This window comes from Ilyonectria robusta (assembly GCF_021365365.1).
Source record: "Ilyonectria robusta strain PMI_751 chromosome Unknown BGZ61scaffold_15, whole genome shotgun sequence".
Taxonomy (NCBI): domain Eukaryota; kingdom Fungi; phylum Ascomycota; class Sordariomycetes; order Hypocreales; family Nectriaceae; genus Ilyonectria; species Ilyonectria robusta.
Genome location: NW_025764449.1, coordinates 488,295 through 508,901, shown reverse-complemented (window position 1 = coordinate 508,901; position 20,607 = coordinate 488,295). Strand labels below are relative to the sequence as shown.

General features: G+C 50.1%; 7 protein-coding genes across 7 annotated transcripts; 4 read left to right on the top strand and 3 right to left on the bottom strand.

Annotated features, from left to right (window-relative positions):
- Positions 1-1,343: 1,343 nt before the first annotated feature.
- BGZ61DRAFT_519622 (uncharacterized protein) lies at positions 1,344-3,643 on the bottom strand (the record flags this gene model as incomplete). The annotated part of the gene is made up of 4 exons (XM_046252409.1): positions 1,344-1,549; positions 1,614-2,480; positions 2,550-3,233; positions 3,267-3,643. 3 exons carry the CDS (start codon positions 3,641-3,643, stop codon positions 1,829-1,831), a joined length of 1,713 nt encoding a protein of 570 aa, XP_046101914.1. The 3' UTR covers positions 1,344-1,549; positions 1,614-1,828.
- A 1,704-nt stretch (positions 3,644-5,347) lies between these two features.
- Positions 5,348-5,673, top strand: BGZ61DRAFT_455491 (uncharacterized protein). The gene has a single exon (XM_046246388.1). It carries the CDS (start codon positions 5,385-5,387, stop codon positions 5,631-5,633), a length of 249 nt encoding a protein of 82 aa, XP_046101913.1. The 5' UTR covers positions 5,348-5,384; the 3' UTR covers positions 5,634-5,673.
- BGZ61DRAFT_549741 (uncharacterized protein) lies at positions 5,348-6,553 on the top strand (the record flags this gene model as incomplete). The annotated part of the gene is made up of 2 exons (XM_046255442.1): positions 5,348-5,809; positions 5,911-6,553. The coding sequence occupies exons 1-2, from the start codon at positions 5,694-5,696 to the stop codon at positions 6,551-6,553; spliced, it is 759 nt and encodes a 252-aa protein (XP_046101912.1). The 5' UTR covers positions 5,348-5,693.
- A 1,924-nt stretch (positions 6,554-8,477) lies between these two features.
- Positions 8,478-10,832, top strand: BGZ61DRAFT_455490 (uncharacterized protein). Its single transcript, XM_046246387.1, has one exon. It carries the CDS (start codon positions 8,730-8,732, stop codon positions 10,764-10,766), a length of 2,037 nt encoding a protein of 678 aa, XP_046101911.1. The 5' UTR covers positions 8,478-8,729; the 3' UTR covers positions 10,767-10,832.
- Positions 10,833-11,371: 539 nt separating this feature from the next.
- Positions 11,372-12,481, top strand: BGZ61DRAFT_357063 (uncharacterized protein; the record flags this gene model as incomplete). The annotated part of the gene is made up of 3 exons (XM_046240845.1): positions 11,372-12,253; positions 12,303-12,395; positions 12,443-12,481. The coding sequence occupies 3 exons, from the start codon at positions 11,372-11,374 to the stop codon at positions 12,479-12,481; spliced, it is 1,014 nt and encodes a 337-aa protein (XP_046101910.1).
- Positions 12,482-13,132: 651 nt separating this feature from the next.
- Positions 13,133-15,977, bottom strand: BGZ61DRAFT_519619 (uncharacterized protein; the record flags this gene model as incomplete). Its single annotated transcript, XM_046252408.1, has 5 exons — positions 15,670-15,977; positions 14,898-15,472; positions 13,954-14,845; positions 13,562-13,668; positions 13,133-13,162 (listed from the first exon to the last, which is right to left on the bottom strand). Exons 1-5 carry the CDS (start codon positions 15,839-15,841, stop codon positions 13,133-13,135), a joined length of 1,776 nt encoding a protein of 591 aa, XP_046101909.1. The 5' UTR covers positions 15,842-15,977.
- A 694-nt stretch (positions 15,978-16,671) lies between these two features.
- Positions 16,672-18,348, bottom strand: BGZ61DRAFT_480265 (uncharacterized protein; the record flags this gene model as incomplete). The annotated part of the gene is made up of 1 exon (XM_046249172.1): positions 16,672-18,348. The coding sequence occupies one exon, from the start codon at positions 18,346-18,348 to the stop codon at positions 16,672-16,674; it is 1,677 nt and encodes a 558-aa protein (XP_046101908.1).
- Positions 18,349-20,607: the final 2,259 nt, after the last annotated feature.

The following is a 20,607-nucleotide window of genomic DNA, read 5'->3' as shown; positions in this document are numbered from 1 at the left end:
ACTTTGCTCCGCAGGGGTGGTCACCTTTGACTCTTCGGTGATGACAAGAATGGTGTATGGGTGGTGACGGTTCTGAGATGGACTGCTCTGGGTGATCCCCGACAGTTTTAAATTCAGACGTATTTGCAGGGGTATCTGTTGAATATAGCCATCGATATTGTTCGTTTCGATAGTATTAAATACGAAGACGTGTGTGTTCCAGTTTGAAAGAGGGTGGGCACATCAGGCTTTTGGCGAACTTCTTGGGCTTAGCGAAAAATGTCCTGCAACGTTCGTTTAGCACAACGTGGGGTGCAACGGAAAGATCAGATGATTGTTTTGATATGATACTCTATTGGGCCATCGAGCAGCTTAAACGCTGCGCGTAGCGTCCTAGTCTAAAAAACAGCGTTGTTTACACAAGAGAAGACATAAATGCTACTTAGCGCAATGCTACTTAGCTCAAGGACGGCGAGGGAGAAATTGAAATCCCAAGACGGTTTGACCATTTCTGCCCTGTAAGAAACAAGGGTACAATTGGAGGCATAGGCGTAGACGATCCTGAGGCGCGCGTTGAAGGTTGGGTTTCCAACAATTTCAATCATCCGGTCCCACCCAGCCGGCGCCTTTGCAGGGCCGGCGACAGCTAGACTGATCAAAACAATGCCGACAGCAATAAGGACGCTAATGTCTTTTGGAATGCCAGACATGGAATCAAATTTCATCGTCCGTGGGAAAGAGAAGATCCAGGAAACGACGCATAAGACAAATATAAAACGACGGTACATGTGGCGTGTTCGCTAATGGTGTTGAAGGCAACGGTGATTGTTGCGATGCCCGGTGGGAATTTGATGAAGGTGGTCTGCCAAAATGGAAAGACGTGGCCGATCAAAGACTTCTATGTCGTAAAAGTATTGTCAAGCTGTATGATAAAGGAAGATGGAATTACAGGGAGCGATATCTGTGGGTGGAAGAACTAACGTAAAACCAGGTCGTCTGAAGGGCCATATATATACCAGCCGACGCTTCTGGGAGAAGTCGAGTCGCGCCAAAGTGCCACAGCACGCAAATCCAGCAACGTCAACTATTCCGGAGCGCGCTGCGTCCAGCCTAAGTTCAAGGACGTGCCCCGCAGGGCATAGCCCTGAAGGTCTGACTTTGGTGCTGAATCAGGACTGGGAAGTTGAAAGGGATTGTTATTACAGTAGTTGGCCGGCGAACGAGGACTGCCTCCTGGATCCTCTTAAAAAAATATCTGCTATCCAGAGTGCGTCAAAAGTGGTCTACTTACTGTCGATACTGACGAACGGGTGTGCAACTGGCCCGAGAGCGCTCGCTCAACACGATTCGACCAATCGTTAATACGTATTCTGTTTGTTTAATTTTACCAGGTTTGATTAAAAACCACGGTATAACACTGAGATAGATCAAGCTACGCGTAGTAGGAACAATGCAGTTACATACACGGCCAAGGCCACAACTAATCGCAGGAGAAACGTATGTCGAGATGATAAAGTTGTGGTGCATCCAGCTCTGTCTTGAGCCCTTGCATGCAGCCGGCTCACGGACTCTGAAATGCGTATCAGTGCGATGTTTGTCAAATTATGCTTCCTCCCAAGGGTCATTATACATACCTAAAGCAATACCATCGGTCCTGGGCTGATCCTCTAAAACCTTACAATCCAGCCCTTGATATCGGGTTTCAAGGTAGCCGCTCGCAGGTACGCAGTTGACCATTTGCTGGTCGTACACTTCTAAACCTGTATTCCATTTAAAATCCCTCTCACAATTCACAATACGTCCACTGGATGTAATGGACTGCTGCAGCTTTGAACTCTTCCCTGCCTGCTCATTTCTTCCCCTTCAAATCATCGACGAAGCCAAGCGTGTGGCGGTTAGGGTCGCACACTCTCGCCCACTCGAGTAGCAACCGCCATACGTATAGCCGCATGTCCTCCCTACGCAGAGCTGTCTCAGCCCACTCCTTACCGCGCTCGGCGATGAATCGCGCAGCGACATCCCCTGGTCCATCGCCATCAGCGAAGAAATCCAGCGCGGGATAAAGGTCCTGGAATGTGTTGTCGAGGGGTACGAAGTGTAACCAAGGGACAATACGATCGTCGTGCCACTCGGTATAGACGGTGGCCTTCAGTGGCAGGCTAGTGGAACGCAAAAAGCCGCGGAACCGCGCGCTGAAGGAGTTGCCGTCGACATCGGGCAGGAACTTGTAGTAGTACTGCTTTTTCATCGGGATTTCTTTGGAAAGCTGGAAGGCCTTGCCGAACCAAGCGCACTGCTTGGGCGGACACAAGTGAACAAATGCGGTGTCGGCAAACGTTTTAAGCCAAGCGCCCAACTGCCCGTCCTTGATGCGGCGATTGGGGTATATCTCTTTTGAAGGGAGCTCGAAGGTCATCCCCCGGGTGCCTTCGGCCTCGGCGCGAGACACGGAGGTGCCGTTGAGCATGTCAACCAAGCGATGCCGTTGGAAATGATGCCAACTATGCTCCCAAGTATGGCCGCCCGAGCCATCACCGCGCCAGATGAGTCCGTTCTTCTTCCGCGCCTACGACGGCCCTAGGCTCTCTCCTCCGGAATAGAACTCGCTCTTGCTCAGGTACATGGCGCCAGGGATGAGTATCTCGTTGTTTATAGGGAGCTTAGAACCACCAAACAGGGGTATCAGCTCCTGGGTAGTCGAGAGGCTGATGGGCTTCATGAACGAGCCGTGTAGCTGTCGGACATGCGGCTGGAGACACGGGTCTGTTGCTGCGGTCCTGTTCTGGATGAACCCTTTGTAGGCGTAGCTTGGTCTGTAATTTTGGGGAAACTCGGCCGGCCCAGCGTAATCCTTCAACTGCTCAACCCCGTGCGCTGGAGTGTCCGGACCGCAAGCTTGAACGGCGAGGTCCCAGTACTGTTGGTCATGACCAAACCACTTAGGGTCATACGGGCCAGTCTTGCCCTCGTCGATCTTCTGCAGGCCCTCGAATTGGGTCGTAACCTCTTCAACTGCAGGCATCCTCCTCTGCTCCGCCTCTTTTTTGACCAGTTTTGCAACCGTGTCAAAGGGCACGAGAATTCGAGACTCGTCCATGTAGTTTATAGGCATATCGAGGTCCGGTAGGTGTTCCGCAAACTCCTTGACCAGGTCTGTCCACAGTTGGAGCCAAGGGACTCGGCCAGCGGCGTTGCCCTGCGCAGACGCCGTGCCATTTCGAACCTTGACCACAAAGTGCCAGGCGCTGGATCGCCTCTTAAGCGTGTAGTCTTCGATAGCCTAGTACGGAGTCAAGTCCTTGTATATCCTGTCAAAGTAGTCTTCGACCACGACAGCGTTCGTATCCAGCGCGGCCTGGAACCAGCGATCGAACCCAGGCGGTGGGTGTCTCCCTCGTCGGGTGCGGTATTCGGCGGTAGCTGTCTCGAGGTCGGTGATGCGTTTGCTGAGGATCTCATCGTGGCGCGTCCTCGCGTCGAGCATCAGTTTCTGGATCGGGTGCGTGGACCCGCCGACGGGTTGACGGAGGGCGGGTGCATCCCAGAACTGGGTATCGTGCCAAAGGATGACATTGGCGAAGACGAACAGAACCACGACTATGAGGACGACGTGTCGAAGGGCGAACCGTGAAAGCCGCGGGATCGAGTTCCCAAACTTCAACATTGGAGAAGAAAACACATCAAGTCCTGAGGTGATTCCTAGAGGGGAAGCTGAGCTAGCATAAAAGGGGTGTCACCTAAGGAGGCTCTATGCCCAGTGACCTGATGCAAGAGTCCTGGTATCACCCCACCATTCCGGAAGAGGGAACTGTTCAACTCTTTTGGTGGTCGAGTTGCCTTTTCGTCGAATTAGCCGGCGTGGCCTATCAGATAAGCTGCTCATCCCTGTTCTCGTATCTGCGCATATCCCTGCGCCTTCAGCACTGCCTCAAGGAATACCAGGCGGAGCACGGCGGGCAGGGAGCTAAAGGATTGGGGATGTACGAATAACCTTCATTTTAAGCCTTAGCCTGCAACACTTATTAGGCCCGCTTTCTTGGCATAGTCCTAACCCGACGGCTCTTCTTCATCTGGAAGTCGCCGGCTGGGCGCTGGTTTCAGGGGAAAGCATGAGGCTGCCGGCATTTTCTCGATTACGTATCGATCACCAGACAAGCAACGAATGATAGAATGATAGCCCCTAGAAAGCAAAATTGTGTTAATGACAGATCGGAATAATCATAAGGCTGCCTGAGGAGCTCAACCACCGAAAGTGTGGAGTTTTCGCTTGGGAATCAAATCATTTTGCAGGGTGCGAGCCAGGGTGCCCTGTCCTTTATCAGGAACCCTGCAGGGCTTGTGTGCAAAACCCTTGCTTCAGTCTCGCTCGTCATCCCTTCACGAGAGCTCACTGGCAGTGAGATCTCAGCTCTCGGAATCCGGAATAAGATCTTGCGAGTGGGTTTCTCCTCGGAAGTGGTTTTATTAAGGTTACTCAATAGTGCTTGACATGTCATCTCCGGCGATCATTCCCGCAAGCCGTCTCACGGCCTAAAAAGCACCACCGACAATTAAATTGCAAAAACAGAATAAAATGTTATAAACCAAATGTTTCATGTACGGAGAGATTGAAAGGCTTACGTCTATAATGCATCTAACATGTTGCCGGTTTTGAAATGAGTAGTCAGGGATGGCCCCCCGTTACTGTTCATTTCCGGCTGATGCTTTGCGACTGCCATCGCCTCCCTGTGTAGCTGATCTAAATACATGGGGTACAAGAAACAGCCATACAACTTGTAATATGTCTGTAAGGTTACCACAATGATATACAATTCCGTATAGCAAACGTGTCAAGCGAATCCACATCACAATTTAGCATGAATTGTCCAACCCCAGTGTACTGTATAGTGTACGTTGGCTGCAAATCCTGAATCCGATACTGAACTAGCGGCAGGGGGATGTTTTTGTAGAGGCTAATACGCTGAGCTGACTTTCTCTATGCCCCCGAAATATGTGTATTCTAGGTTTCAAGATTGTGAACCTCTTCTCTGCGACACTCAGGTCTGTCTACGTAGCTAATTGGCTTAAATATCGAGGGAAAGAAATGATGGATAAATAAAGAAACCTGTATCGCAGTGAACTAATATAGTCCAGCCTATGTTGCATACGAATTGACCAAGATGCAAAATGCGCGATTTTCTTTTGCACATCTACACTTTTGAGCGGCCTGCGCCGCGGACCATGGCAAGGCAAACGTGCAGCAATGCGGTCAGGCTACAGGATCATTGCGGTAAGGCGTCCAATAAGGCATTCTTCTCATCGCTATTATTTATGAAGACACAGCCTGTTTCGCCAAATGCTCATTCGAAAAAATTTCTTCCCCTTCAAAATCATTTTCAACCTGTCGAGACTGAAATTTCACCAACATGGATCCAGTTTCCATCATCGCGAGCATTGCGGGCATCGCAACCGCGGGTACTGCGCTGTCGAAGGCCATCTACCAGTTCATTTCATCAACCCGGGGAGCATCAAGGGAAATGGGACAAATTGCACACACCATTGTTGACTTGTCGATAATACTCAGAGAACTTCGTCGAGTGCTGAGGGATGGCGCCGAGCTATGCAACTGCAAATTCTTACGGCGTATTAAGTCTGTAGCACGACGTATTTTGTAGATTTACGGCGAAATTCATCAACTGATAGACGGGATCCGAGGACTCATAAATTTCAAGTGGATGTTGAAGCGATCTAAAGTCTATTATAAGCTTATTCAGATTGAGAGTCATAAAACTGGGGTTAACATTATGCTAAATATTCTAGTCCTTGCAATCACGACAAGAAAGGAAATAAAGTAAGTCTCGCAACATCGCGCGCTTAGCTTGTATTAACGTATAACCCTTTTATTAGGCCATTAAACCCACAAGTCCAGACTGGCGGCAAGTAAAATAATAGACAAGATAAGAAAACCGACATTCACCTGCTTGTCCAGCAATCTGAGAATTTGGCTTTCACAGCTCATCAATCACTTGTTGATCTTTCAGAGACCCAAGATCAATACCTCAATATCGATGCAGAGAAACCAAACCATCTTAGTTCCGACCAAAAGAACGAAGCTATTTCTCAGCTCCAGCTTCAGGTGTCCAGGCAGAGGTCTAATGACACGGCTGATTGGCTCTTTGACCTTGTCTTCTTGCCTTACGCTCAGTCATGTGTGGATCCCAGTGACCAGAACTCGACCAACTTACCCTCGAACTCCACAATGTCGGACATTGACGAGGATCCCCAGGAACAGTCTTCCACGAACGAATGCAGCACAGGCAAAAGTGCAGTGATACGAGACCCATCAGCGATGCAAATAGCTCTATACAACCCCGGGGCGGCCTCTTCGCTCGTCAAAGAGCTGCTTGCTGACTGGACGGTTCTTACAGAAAAAGAAATCGAGAGTGTTACGAGCGATAGTCAAAGTTCGGAGCAGGAAGAAGCCAAGACTTCGAATGAATCGGAAAAGACCAAAGAATTCATCTATTTTGAAGACGCTGTTGGTCGCAGGTATACATTTCCATTTTACCGCGTTAAAAGCTATCAGGTAAGCTGAAATCTTTTGAAATGTAGTGTAGATCAATGAATTACTTACCATTTAACTTCAGGCTTGAAAACACTGATCGAATCTGCCTTTCACCAAGTCGGTGTGGTTGGGCCGCATGTGATGGCGGGGCGTTTCGACATAATAGGCTCCCACTCTGCAATAGGACCTAATGCGGCATTAGAAAAAGATGGGAAAATCATATTGCCAGAAGTCTGGGAGGATTTCATACAGCCTGGAATGGCTGTCGCTATGGCCATGCGGCCAATGGGCCAACCAAAGCCTGAACAGAAAATTTCGCCGAGAATTCCTGTGCTGAACTTCCCTTCGGTAAACGTTGTTCACGGTGGAGTCCACCTAAACATCCGGCGTGAAAGAGATAAGTAATTAGTTATTCATGCTTGTGATAATAACGGGTATCAAAGACAACAATGAGGTACTACGGTAAATCTCTCAAAGCATGAAAGAACATACGAGTTTTAGTAGACATGGGAATCTTATAATTGCTCTCTTCTCTAAAGACTATGCCATGATGAAACGTCAAGTGCACAGTACGCCAGACCAAGAAGAAGAGTCTGTACTATTAGGTATGGATGTACCCACCGACGGTTTGACTTCCATGATAATGGTAATCACTGTCTGGCTCTTGAATGCAATGTCTCCGCAGGGACTTCCATTAGCAGCAACATGCCGGAGGCCCCAGTTCCAAATTTCTCCCTTCAGCCTTTTTACTATATCGATGAGAAAATACTTCACTAAGTGGATCGATTATGGATCGAATTATGAGGCCCTGGGAAAGCCAATTCCGATGTCATGACGTTGATTAATGAGTCAATGAACCAGAAAAAGGAAGAGGTACGTATATTGCGCATGTTCATGTCAAGGCTTTAACTGACCGATATTTCCCAGTTATCGTCTTCCAGGGACTCGTCTGTCTCCCCGGGGGAAATGGATGAGTGGACGTACGGAACGGCCTAAGTTCCTGTCGCACCTTTAAACGCTAAGGAACAGATTCGACAGGTAAGTCAGTTCATGGCTCATAGTGCAGAGAAAAATTGATCCAGCCAACTTCGGCATTTTAGATGCTCGCAACTTATCTGTGGCTAACGAACGCCAACCTAACAACTGTCTAAAAACCGTTGTCCTCGCTATACGGGAACTCGTTCGAGAGGCTGAGATATGGCCCCTGCAAAAATTCGGTGTTCGGCTCAATGCTCTCGATAATCTTGATGCATCGGAGGAGCCAAAATCAGGCACAGCATAGCTAGGATTAGGATTACTTCCATGGCCTTAATATAATAGCCAGCGCTCGTTAGACTCTTTTTAGACCATTACCAGGGAGTGAATTTTTGTTGATTTGATTCAATACCCCAGTACCATTTCTAACAGATTCCAACTTGACAGGCTCAGTGGTCGTAGGTCGTAGTCACTAAATTCCAGGCCCGGCAGATGTTCTTTCTTTTCCTTTTTTTGACGCCTTAAGAGTTTCTGGATCATTTGCGTCTTCATCGCTGCCATTGTAGTCGCATTGTGGATCTCGGGTTTCGGTCGCGCTATGTATGTTAACAGCCACATCTCTTTGGCTCCATCACCAAGGGATCACGTCATTTGTATTCCACATTTCGTCGTATTTCACCCCGCAGCTGGCACTACCAATAGCAGAGCACCAGTCGACAATCACCGAGAGATGTCTCATAATGCTGGAGAATCTCGCGCCTTGAGTGAATTTACTTCAGTTGATATTCGCGTGCCCTACGGCAACGTCACAGCGCTCACAATGAAGACACTGTCCGACGATGAGCTCGTCGCCCTCGCGGGCCAATACTTTGCGCCAACGGGATTATATCAATACACAAAAAGCCTTCCATTTCTTGGCACACTACGATGCAATACGGAAACACTCACTGCCGGCCAATGGGCCGAAGTTATTGTCGAATACACAGTTGGCGCAAGTGGGCTAGCTGATGGAGCCTGGATCAAGGGCACCTTCAAGTTCTACTCGGATTGGGCTCTGTTTCAGACGTCAGATCCAAGACAGGACAACTATGTTTCGGCCGAGTACATCCCTGGTGATCTCCATCCTGGCCAAACCGCCGCAACGGTGCAGTCTCTTGCGGTCCGGTTTGACCAGAAAGGTCACGAACGACCTTTTCAGAAGGCTGTCATCATTGACATTGTTGACGGGTATATGAACCCTGGGGATAAGATTGTGGTCCGTCTGGGGGATAGACGATGGGGGGCACGAGGCACCCGCGTTCAGTCGTTTGTCGAGGAAAGCTTTCTCATGAGATGGTATATTGACCCAGTGGGAACCTCTAGGTTTGCACCCATCAAACCAGACATTGCTTTGGCCATCAAGCCTGGAGCCATTTCCAAGGTCAAGGCCATTTCACCTCGCCTTGTCAGGGCGGGTGTGCCTTTCCCAATCCACGTTCATACTGAGGATGCTTGGGGAAACGCGACAGCCAACATCGAGGGACTAGAGACTCGGATCAGTATTGCGAAAGAGGGCTCTAATTATACGGATTGGGAACAAAAGCTGCCCTTGCCAAGTCGCGGGTGGACGGTAGCAAATTCGACTGCCTCTCTGCTTGCTGATGGCGACTATATTCTCTCCGTCTTAGTAGTTGATCGGAACGGAGACATAGTCCATACTACTTCAGATCACATCACGGCCGATGCAACGCTCCCCGTTCGTCGCACTCTGTTTGCAGATCTCCATGTACATTCCGATGACACAGTGGGCACCAATTCGACCACCTACAACTTTTCATATGCCCAAAAAGTCGCCGGGCTCGATATCGTGGGCTATACAGCGAATGACTTCAACATCACGGCGGAAAAATGGGACAAGACTCTCGAAATTATCAAGGACATCAACTCTCAGGGAGAGTTTGTTGTGTTTCCCGGCACAGAGTGGTGTGGCAACTCTGCTGCCGGTGGGGATCACAACGTCGTCTTCTTGGATGACCCAAACATCACAAAGCCTGAGTTTCCTCTTGACAAGAATGGAAACGTTGCACGAAGCTTTGAGTGGAATGAGGACGGCCCAGCAGAGCTGACCCCAGGCGCTTGGCCACTGGACGAAGTCTACGCAACGTATGCCTACGCCCCCGAGAAGCACCTCTTGATTCCTCACGTCGGAGGCCGTCGGTGCAACCTCGCCTGGCACCATCCCAAACTTGAACGCCTACTCGAAATCGGGAGTGCCTGGGGGCTGTTCGAGTGGCTTCTTCGGGACGCGGTGCAAAGGGGATGGAAAATGGGTGTGTCGGCCAACTCAGATGAGCACCGAGGTCGATGCGGAGGAGGCGTCCCGGGAACAGCCGTGTTTGGCACAAAGGGAGGGTTGACAGGTGTTTTTGCTGAAAACTTGGACCGGGCTGATGTAGCAGCGGCACTTCGAGCGAGGAGAACATTCGCCACAACTGGAGAGCGACTGGTTGGCTTCGTGCGTACCAAAGACGGCCAGATCCAAGGCGACGATATAATCACAAAGATTGGCGAGACCATCACTCTAAACTACGGCTTTTATGGATCAAACGGCTTCTCTTCAGTAGAGGCTTGGGATGCCAGCGGGCAGATCTTCCATCGCAATCTCCAGCAAGAGGCAACGGAAGCAGCACCTCCTATGACGCCGAGGAAGATGCGTGTGAAATGGGGAGGCGCGCGTCTCTACGACAGGTATCGAGAAGCTGTCTGGCAAGGGTCGATTCTCGTCTCCGATGCTACAATTTCCCACGTGCAGCCATTCGGTGGCGTTCTGGACAATCCTGAAGAAGTGGTCGAGTTGAGATCAGAGACCCAAGTCATCTTCAATACGCACACAAGCGGCGACTTTGACGGCGTGGACATCTTCTTCCGCTCAGACTCCAAGGTGCCCTCTACCATCAGTATATCAGGGCTGCTAGGAGGATACGTCAAGGTTGGCAACGCCCTGGCCGGCAATCCGCATAAACCGCAGCCGGAATTCAATCTGCTCGCAACCGCAGCCGAAGCCAGCCGTGTTGGCGGGAAGCAACTCCCAATCAAAGGCGGCGCGGAACTCTTTGTATCCATTGAGGCTTTGGCAGATTTGTCGCTTCCAAGGCGAGTGGAGGGCGACTTTTCTCTCGCCAGCAGCGGGCGGGTCGTGGGCGAGAATCAGGCCATCTACTTTGTTGGAAGGGAGTTTAGTGGAGGAAAGGTGATCACAAGTCCAGTATTTATAGAATATCAGGCTTAGCTCGTCGGTATGCAGATGCAGATGCTCAATTTAATTGCGAAATAAATCTCCAAGAATTGCGTTCCGCTTCCCCGCTGATGAAAAGAGTCGATGTCAGTGGCTGCGAACTCATCGAGATTCGTCTCACTGTGGGGATAAGTCTGGAGTAACCTTCAATCAAGCTGCCAAATACGGAAACATCGGAAATAATTGAGGCCCCCCTCGCGCAAGAATCGCGGTGGCGACTTGCCTATTTTCCCAAACGGGAGTAAATTCGCCGGACCTTCTCCACGTCGACGGGAAAAGCTTCCACACCAACTCCATCGCGAAGCACGTCTCAGGCTTATTCGTTCACCGGACATGCTTCTCCACGCGCACATGACAGCTAGTCCCCCGGCTTTCTGTGGGGTTGGCGTGGGGACGCCCAGAAGAGGAAGATTTGGCCGCGGGACTCGCGTTCTGTCTGCTCCACGCTAGGGCTGCGCTGCAAGCAACCTATAAAGAGGTGTGTATTGTAAGACTTGATCTCGCAGCTGTACGCAGAATTGTCAGTTTCTTCATCACATTGCCCAGATTAGCTCACTACTTCTAGCTTTGGCTCACAATACGCCCGAGCCTGATTCAAGATGCCACACGCTCAAGTCGAGCCCACCATCCACGGCGTGCAACTGCACGTCAACGACGGTCCTCTTGCACCGAACGAGGTTGAGGAGATGGTGTCTTCATACGCTACCGACCCTATCGAGGACCTCTACAAACGATACATCACCAACGGCTACGTCCTCGTCAGAGGCTTGCTCCCTCGCGAGGATGTTCTGGCTGCGCGCGAAGCGTACTTTACATCCCTCGCCCCAAGCGGGGTCATTAAGCCTGGCACGAAGCCCGTCCAAGGCATTTTTGATGATGCTGCCAGTCCCGCCGACTATCCTGGAATTGGAGCCGGCAGCGTCAAGAACGCGCCGCCAGGATCAACCGACCGATCGGCGCTATTCGTCAGCGCTGCGCTCAAGGCGCACACCGAGCCTTGGTATTCCGGCTCTGAAGATGGCAGCGTCCGCGGGTTCTGCAACCATCCGGCGTTGAAAGAGTTCGCTGCTCGTTTGACTGGTTGGGGAGATTCGACTCTCGCTGTGCGGCGAACCCTGCTTCGAAACAACACCCCCGGAAACCGAGCAATCGGTGTCCATTACGACCAATCCTTTATGCGATATGGAGAGCCAACCGCACTGACGGCGTGGGTTCCCATGGGGGATGTGAAGATCCAGGGCGGTGGACTCATTTACCTTCAGGGCGGTGACAAGCTTGGTCAGGAAATCGAGGAGGACTTTTCTGCCAAGGCCAAGGCGGCTGGTATGAGCGATGAAGAAATGCGGTACGCTTTCAATGCCAACATGATGAGCACTGGTTTCTTAGCCGAGGGGCCCGCGGACTTTGGCAGAATGCACGGCAAGAAGTGGCTGGTGAGCGACTATCAGGCTGGAGACGTCGTCTTCCACACGCCGCATATGGTATGTCTGACGCATTTTATTCAGTTCCATATATTTAACAGATTTCTAGATCCACGCGTCTACCATCAACCATGACCCAGAGGGCCGCATCAGACTCGGCACCGACCTGCGGTTTGTCAACTCGGCGCGGCGTTGGGATACGGTAAGTGCAACATCTGACCACATCGGACCAAGACTGACATTTCTTAGCGCTGGAATAAGGACTTCGAGTTCAACGATGGGTTGTAAATCATAAGGGAAAAGTTAGCGCGAGAATGTACCAACACAACCATGATGAGCGTTGAAATGTCATCTGTAGCCAGGACGCCAGCAAGATTGAGGGTCCAATTTTAGGTGGTGAATGAGATCATGAATATCACATATTTGATTATCTTCTCATTTCAAAATTGTCCCCTTCCGCACATTATGATTTAAGCATCGTTCTCAGTGGTCAAGTTTTCCATTTCAGCATGTTACCTTTCTTTGGATATGCAATTGTGTGCACCCTCCTGCTTTAAGCCTTGCAGCCTATTCATCAGAAAGAACAACATTGTCAACTTCGCCCAAAAAAAAAAAACGACTCGGTTCGTGTATGCAGAATCGCCAGTCCTCTGAAAGACTGTAGACCTCTCGAAAATTTTCAGGGGAATATTGACTTGTTGTGCACCAAGTGAACATGTAAAGGCTGCCGAAGGTGCAACCAACTAGCGGCTTCAGCGAGATTACCTTACATGACGAAACACGCAACTACCTGATGATGAAGTTTCACCAATAATATAATAAATTAAGTCTCTAAAGGCCAATGCTAAAAGTCTCATCCGCTGTACAATCCTATAATAATACCTGATACCTCTAACCGTAAATAACTGCCACTGGTATACTAAGCGTGGCAGACACAGCTCAACTACTCACAGCCTGACCTGAGTAACGCTGCAATAATTCAACCACAGAAGCATGCCCCCTCTTGGTAGCCCACTGTAGTGGTGTCCGTTTGTAGTATCTATCTCTTGCGTCGACGTCGTCCTTGCCTGTATCCAACAGCAGCTTGACAACGGCTGCATGTCCATGATCGGCAGCATACAACAGCGGTGTCCGGCGAAAGCGGTCCTTTGCGTCAACGTTGACCTTGCCTGTAGCGAGCAGAAGCTTAACAATATCCTCACATCCAAGCTTAGCAGCATATAACAGCGGCGTCTGGCGAAAATGGCGACCTCCATTAACATCGACCTTGCCTGTATCCAGCAGCAGCTTGACGACGGCTGCATGTCCACGCTCGGCAGCGTACAACAGCGGCGTCCGCGGATAGCTGTTCTTTGCAGCGACATTTACCTGGTCTGTAGCAAGCAGCAACTTAACAATATCCTCGTTCCCACGCTTTGCAGCATATGAAAGCGGCGTCTTGCCACAGTAATCCCCCACATTGACGTCGACGTTGCCTGTATCAAGCAGTAGCTTAACGATGACCGCATGTCCATGCTTGGCAGCATATAACAGCGGTGTCCGGCCATACCAATCACTTACGTCGACATTAACCTTGCCCGTAGCGAGCAGCAGCTTAATAACAGCCTCGTGTCCAAGCTTAGCAGCATAGAATAGCGGCGTCTGGAGAAAGCAACCCACTGCATTGATATCGGCCTCGCCCGTATCCAGCAGCAATTTGACTATAGCCTTGTGTCCGTGCCCGGTAGTATGAGACAGCGGCGTCCGGTCATCCTTATCACCTGCGTCGATATCAACTTTGTCTGTAGCGAGCAACAGCTTGACGACGGCCTCGTGGCCCTCGATAGCAGCCCATGACAATGGGGTCCTTCCATGGCTATCTCGGCAGTTAATATCGAGTGCCAATTTGTCTGCCTTTTGCAAAATGACTGATAACAGTTGTGTCAACTCATATCTTGATACGACGTGAAGTAGGCTGGTTCCTTCCGATGGGCAATCGGAGGAGAAGCGCATTACTTTCCGGTAAATGCGTACCCAGAGTTTCACACGATCTTCTGGTGGCCAGCCTATATTCTGCAAAAGATCTTCTTGGCATATTCCTTCAGCTTCTCCTTGTTTCGCATGGTACACCCACGATGTCGCGGCGTAAACCACCAAAGGGAGCACGGAGCTTGAAACCACGCTGCCGTCTAAGGCCGCTAATGTTGATAGGCCTTTCTTTATAAAATAGTCCTTGACCGATTGGTGGATATACTGCACAGTCGAGATGGGGTTCCACTGTTCGAACGACCATGCCGTCTCGGCAAGGCCACAGCTAAGCGTTTTGATCCTCCGCTCCATCGTCTCGTTGTCCGACGTATAATCCTCTGACTCCTGGCATTGTTGTATTGACTTGTGCGGGTGGTCGGGATTAATGGCCATGGCCCATCTTAACTCCTCTGTTGATAGTGGTTTTGTCGAAAAACAGATCCATTGGATCATTCTTTGAGACATTGCCATATCCTCCATGCTTCGGACGAGCTCATCGTACAGAGTCATCCAACTCTGGAGGGATACGCCGGATTTCCGCCTTGATCTTCTTAAGCCCTCCCCCTCTACGTGCCGGCGATAGAACGCGTTCCACGACGAGGCGCGCCCACATAAAGACTCCCAGGGCTCGACGTGTAATTGTGTCTGCAATCGTGGATGCAGAGCTGATGCGAAGCGTAGACAGCTGGGTTTGTACGAAAGCGGCAATATCCCGCATGTTCTCATCCTCCACGCAGATCTGCGATCCGTAATCGAGCTCTAAGATAGGGTAGTGACGGCATGAAAAGCAAATCCTGAATCGCGAAGTGGTGGGAGGAAGTTTCTTGATGAGCAACTTGAAATACTCGACTAGGTGGACTGCGTTTTCTTCGCCACATTCATCCAGGGCGTCGACGAAGAGCAAAACAGACCGTCTCTCCAAGACCTTCAGCAGCGACGACTCGAAAAAGGCCCTCAGCTCGCGCGCGTGCCACTGCCATTCCTCACCCACCCTGCCAATGGTACTGCATCGTTGTTGAAACTCATCGACGAGAAGTGATAATGAGTGGGGGACCCGGGTGAGAAGATGATGAAGAAGCGACCGGAAGAGCCCCAACGGGGTTTTCTGCAGTTCAGAGCCTCGACCGTGGAAGAAGAACGAGAGAATGATGGATTCATCTCCCATACCCGGCTTTGTTTCAACTCTCCGCAGCACATGCTTCAGCAATGTCGACTTCCCGGAGCCTGGCTTGCCTTTGATCCAGAGTAGACCTCGATTGCAGGCAGCCCATTCTATGTATGTCGCGTGCAGAGGCAGCCACTCGCATGTCCCGTCGACGGCGTCATCAATGTCGTGGGTTCGGTTATTCATCTCAGGAAAAGCCAGCGACTTTTGGCACTCCTACAGCGGGTCTGGTTTCTCCGAACTTGGGACTCCTCGACGAGACATTAGCGCTACGCTATCGATAAAATACGCCATTCTTTCTTACCAATATACTGTCTCTGTACATTGAATTGGTAGCCGAGCCCAGAATTGACATTCTGAGGCCCGTCGCCCATATTGCCGCATTGAATGCCGGAGCCAGAATTGCGGAAGGATACATCCGCAGAGGCGCTTCTCGCCAGCCCCCCGTTATGTATCTCGGATGGGCTCGACGGCATGATCGGCGGCTGCGGAGGGTTTGATACAGGCAAAGAAACGAGGAGTTATCAGAGCAGGCTGGCACGGCGTTGGAGTGCTGTTGCTTTGACTCCCCCGGAGATAACTGCTCAATCAGCGAAGGTTGCGGGATATTATGTCGCGGTGAAAAGCTTGCCCGAGAAGGAAAGGGAAATCAGGCTGCGTTGTAGGTAATGGGCAGAAACCATTCCCCATTTGTGGTTCCACGTGTTGTGTGGCTGCGTCAAAGTCGCGAGTAAGGCAGCCAATCTCATCATTTTCATGCTACAGGACGCAGATAAGCAGAACACGTGGATCCATAATGTAGTCCCAGCCTTCAAATAAAGCTCTACTTCATGATATTGAGGTTAGGGTGCCCTATTACACATACCCAGAGGGGGGACTAGAAGCTCAACAGTAAAAAAAACACCAACGATAGTATCAACAATACAGACTATATACCCAGTCCATTCAAAGATCAACAGTGCACTCAGACAGACTAAGGTTTCTAGTCCAACTGGTTACCTTTCACAATACCTCAATGAGCTGCAGGTACTGCTTCATGATATTGTCGTCCTCTCTGAGTCAGAGCCTCCAGTTGCAGACAGCCAACTGTGACAGTCCAGACGACGGAAGGGAAGGCATTTTAAGACGAATAAAAACTAAAAGTCCATCTCACACATCCGTACCGCTAACGCTATCGATTCTAGGCTGTGGCAAGACAAAAAGCACAAAACACAAATCAAGGCGGTTCACTACTCTGCCATTAAGGTGTTTATACCACAAATTTATCTCCAAGTCTCCCTATCCCGGTCTGTCATCCCTCATACCATCAAGCTTCCTTTGTATCCTTGACCCCATTTCCATCCATTTCCGCCTTTACTTCCCTCCCATCCAGCTCCATTACCCCGCTCGATAATTCAGCAGGCGCGGCCTTTTCTTCTTCGGGAAGCCCAGTTACTGGTGAGATAGCGTCTTTCGTCTCTGCTTTAACCATGTCATCCCTGGCTCCTGGCGAAACCGTCCCATCCAGCTCAGGCTTGCCAGTGTTGTTTTCTGGCTGCGCCACTGAACTCGTTCCCTTCCTTCGCCTCCACCAGAACACATAGAGGAGTGCTCCGAGCACTGCAATTCCTCCAATAGCACTACCTGCGCCAATTCCAGCTTTGGCTCCAGTCGATAACCCACCCGTGGAAGCTCCAGAAGTGTTGGTGTCCTTAGATGAGTCTGCCGACGAGTCTGAACCCTGGTCACCACTGGTTTTCTCCTCTTGACTATCCAGGCTCTCCGTGGAGGGCTGTCTTTCCTGTGCCGGCTTCGTGTGGTTTCCTTCGCAACTGTACGAACCCTTGACAATCTTTTGGAACAGGTGCTCATCAAACCATGAGCAGTCCATAGATGGATCTCCTTGTAAGACGAAGTCGCCTGTGACCTCTTCTAATCCAAAGAATTCCACGTTGGTAAAATTGCCAACCATGTCGATTGATTTGACGATCCTGAGCCTGTTCGCTGTCACGTTGGACAGCAGCTCATTATCATTTAGCATGAGTCCTCCGAGTTGGTCGATCTGCGGCAAGGCCAAGGTATCGAGGACCTGGTTATCCTCAGCAGTGAGCTCCCCTGTCATGTTCTTCAACGACGGCAGGACCAATGCGCTGAATGTGTTGCGGGTAAATGTCATGCCACCGGTGACGTTGACGAGACTTTTCAGGTCCAGCTTGACGACGTCACTGAACTTGCTTTGCACGTGTTCGGTATTGGCTTCGCTTCCAGCCACTGCAAAATTTGGAAGCGAAACTTGTACTTGCCCCCCGTTGTTTGTGAACTCCAAGTTGCGAGCGTACTCGAGTTTCGGAAAGTCGATCTGCTCCAGCTCCGGATTGTATGTGACTAAGACAGTGCTATTCACACTAGTCAAGTTTTTGGCCTCGAAGCGATCGAGTTTAGCATTGTCGTTGATGTAAAATCCAGAACCCTCGACCGTCTCCAACGTGTTTGCTTTCAGGCTGAAAAGAACAGGATTCTGATCAATGCTGAACTGGGTCGCAATCACGATGCCCGGTACATCGAGATATGACACCATGCTATCCCAGACCTGGAATGTGCCGCCGACAGCCCAGTTGTCTGAGTGTTCAAAAATGAGATCGTCGCTTCCAACGCGAGCAATATAACTATATCCAATGTATTCAAGTCGTGGAAATGTGACATTGACCGAGGATATTTGGGAAGTAGAGTTGTAGTAATAAATCGAGAGTTCATCTGTAATGTTTCGCAATTTTGGTGCCACAATTGTTACATCGTCGTAGTCGTAGCTTGGATAGATAGTGAGGGATCCATTAATCTTCTCGATATCTCCAAGGTATACAGTCGAGCTATTCCATTCGCTGCCTTCGAACCGAACCGTGATGTCGCCGTTGAATGTGGAACAGGAAGAGATTTCGGCAAGGGCGGATTCGCTCTCAAGGGAGACGTAGCCTATTCCGGGCTCGCAATCTACCAAGGGCACCATGTCAGCCAACGAACTTGCCAACATCAAAGTCTGGGGATTACCTTCGGCGTGAGCATGCCAGCACTGCAATAGTGCGGCACCTAAAAAGCTGGCGTATGACGCAAATGATTTCATCGTGTTTGTGTTGCAAGAGAAAGGAAGCCCGTCGCATCCGAGGCAGCGCGAGGGATGGGCTTCATATGACCATGCCTTGAAATTGGGTTAATGTTTACGCCGCCCTTCCAAGACCAACACACCCAATCATTTCTTTGTGTCAGCGCCATGGCGTTCCCTTCGCCACTATGGCGTCCATGGGGAGCAATCAAATGAATGCCAAGAACGGTGGTTATCGATAGCTCTGGCAGCTGAAAATTAGCTCGGGGTGCCACTTGATAAGCTCACCAATTAAGCATTAAGCTTATCTCCACAATGAGCAAAGGTGTTTCTGATTATACAGATGACCCTCAGCCATGGAAAGGGTTGGGGCGTTGTAAGACACTCGGTGAGTGGGGGTTTGGCTGGTCGCTCTGTCGCGCGGTCGCGTGGTCACAGAATCCCGTCTCATGTGGGCGACGTTGGGAGCAGGTCCTGAACAATGAGAACTTGAGCAATGCAGACTGAGGAAATCCCTTTAGGTACGTGGTAACAACTGAAGCACCCAGCTATTAAACTAACGCATGTCCGTCGGGCGGAGGGAGAAGGGCAACGGAGACAAGGGCCTACCGTCTGGAAAATATGAGGCCACAAGCACCCAAATGACCGCTCCCAGGTATCTATAGAGAGGGCTCAGTATCGAAACCCACGAGAGAGGGACATACTTACGGGTGATCGGGTACCGCCCGAGATGTTCTTGTACCTCGCAGCACGTGTAGATGGCCCCGCGTAGCCGGGGGTTGCTTTGATGGGCGAGGACAAAATCTCGACCAGACACGGCCTGTGGCATAGTCGGGGATCCGAGCTTCACGTCAGCATCTGTGGCCTCTCCGACAGATGCGAGCTTTTTGCTTCAGAGATAATTTCCCGTTGCATTATTCGCATCTTTGGTTTATTCATTCCGCCTTGATCATTGCTTTCCTGGCATTCACCCGGCCAACGACGCCAAGATAAGATTCAGGTGTCCTCAGGTCAATTAGAATAAGTCAGTCGACATAGGGACAAGAAAAAATCAGGAAGGGAGCGAGATATATGAAAGACTAAAGGGTGAGTATCAGCAAGGTACGTATGATTGGCGGAGTACAGAAAAGGTTCTGCTGTACTGAGTGGTAGCCTCGAGAAGCCGGCTGAGGGGAGACGATGGATAACCACAACCTCTATCAAACAGTGCCCACAAATTACTTGAAAGGAAGAAGTTTGAGATCTCTTATTGAATATGCGAGACAGATAAGAGAGAAATTAAGTCCAGTTGTGCACCGGAGGCGGTTCAAATAATGCATGTCATTGAAATTTACCAGAGATGAAGGAAATTATCTGGAAGCCAACTTCTAGGTTAGAGGGAGCCCGTTGAGCTGGCGACCACCAGAGTTAGAGAGAATAATAGCGGGGACCTTGTGTTTAACGGCGAGCTGAGCGTTGTTGACACTCATTATCACTTTAATTATAATAGGGAGGTCGGTCATAGACTGAAGCTTCTTCAGTACTGACACTGTTGGTGTAGTTTGACATCTAGGCCTTTACTATCAATGTAGCCTAGAGCCTTACTTCTTTATACCTTGACACTTACATGCTAATGAAGCGGCAGTGCTCAGGTTTTACTTTTTGGTCGACCTTGCTTCGTCAACTGTAAACCCCGATTCCTGTTTTCCAATGGCAATTCCTTAGCCTCGTCATTTAAGTCGGTCGGTAGTTCAGTAAATGCAAGCACCCTTGATGGCTACAACTAGCCGTCGAAATGATCGGCAATATGAGAACCAAAACACTCGATGCGTGATAGCTGGAGGCAACGGCGGTTTACATAGCTACCCTGGCCTATAGATGCAAGCATTTTTGTTATCCTACAATTTGCGTTTTCATGTGTATTTTTGGCTCGATTAATTGCGGCATTGACTCTTTAATGTGTATCGTTCGCCCTGGGTTGCGCAACTCTGGGGTTCATCACAGCAAAGCACGTTGGGAGAACCAAGATGCATTTAACACCAAATCCGAAGGGACTAGCTCAGCGTCTTCCCCGCTCCAGGGCAAAACCCGCAGCACCTCTTCTTAGATCGAGAGAGCCTATGTTGGCTTTTGCACGGTTGCCAATACAGAATATGGCTACGTAGTCAAGTTCAGTGATATTTTCAT

What these genes read in the sequence shown, in the direction of transcription:
- BGZ61DRAFT_455491 (XM_046246388.1), top strand. Translation starts at nt 5,385, where the DNA reads ATGGATCCAGTTTCCATCATCGCGAGCATTGCGGGCATCGCAACCGCG.
- BGZ61DRAFT_455490 (XM_046246387.1), top strand. Translation starts at nt 8,730, where the DNA reads ATGAACCCTGGGGATAAGATTGTGGTCCGTCTGGGGGATAGACGATGG.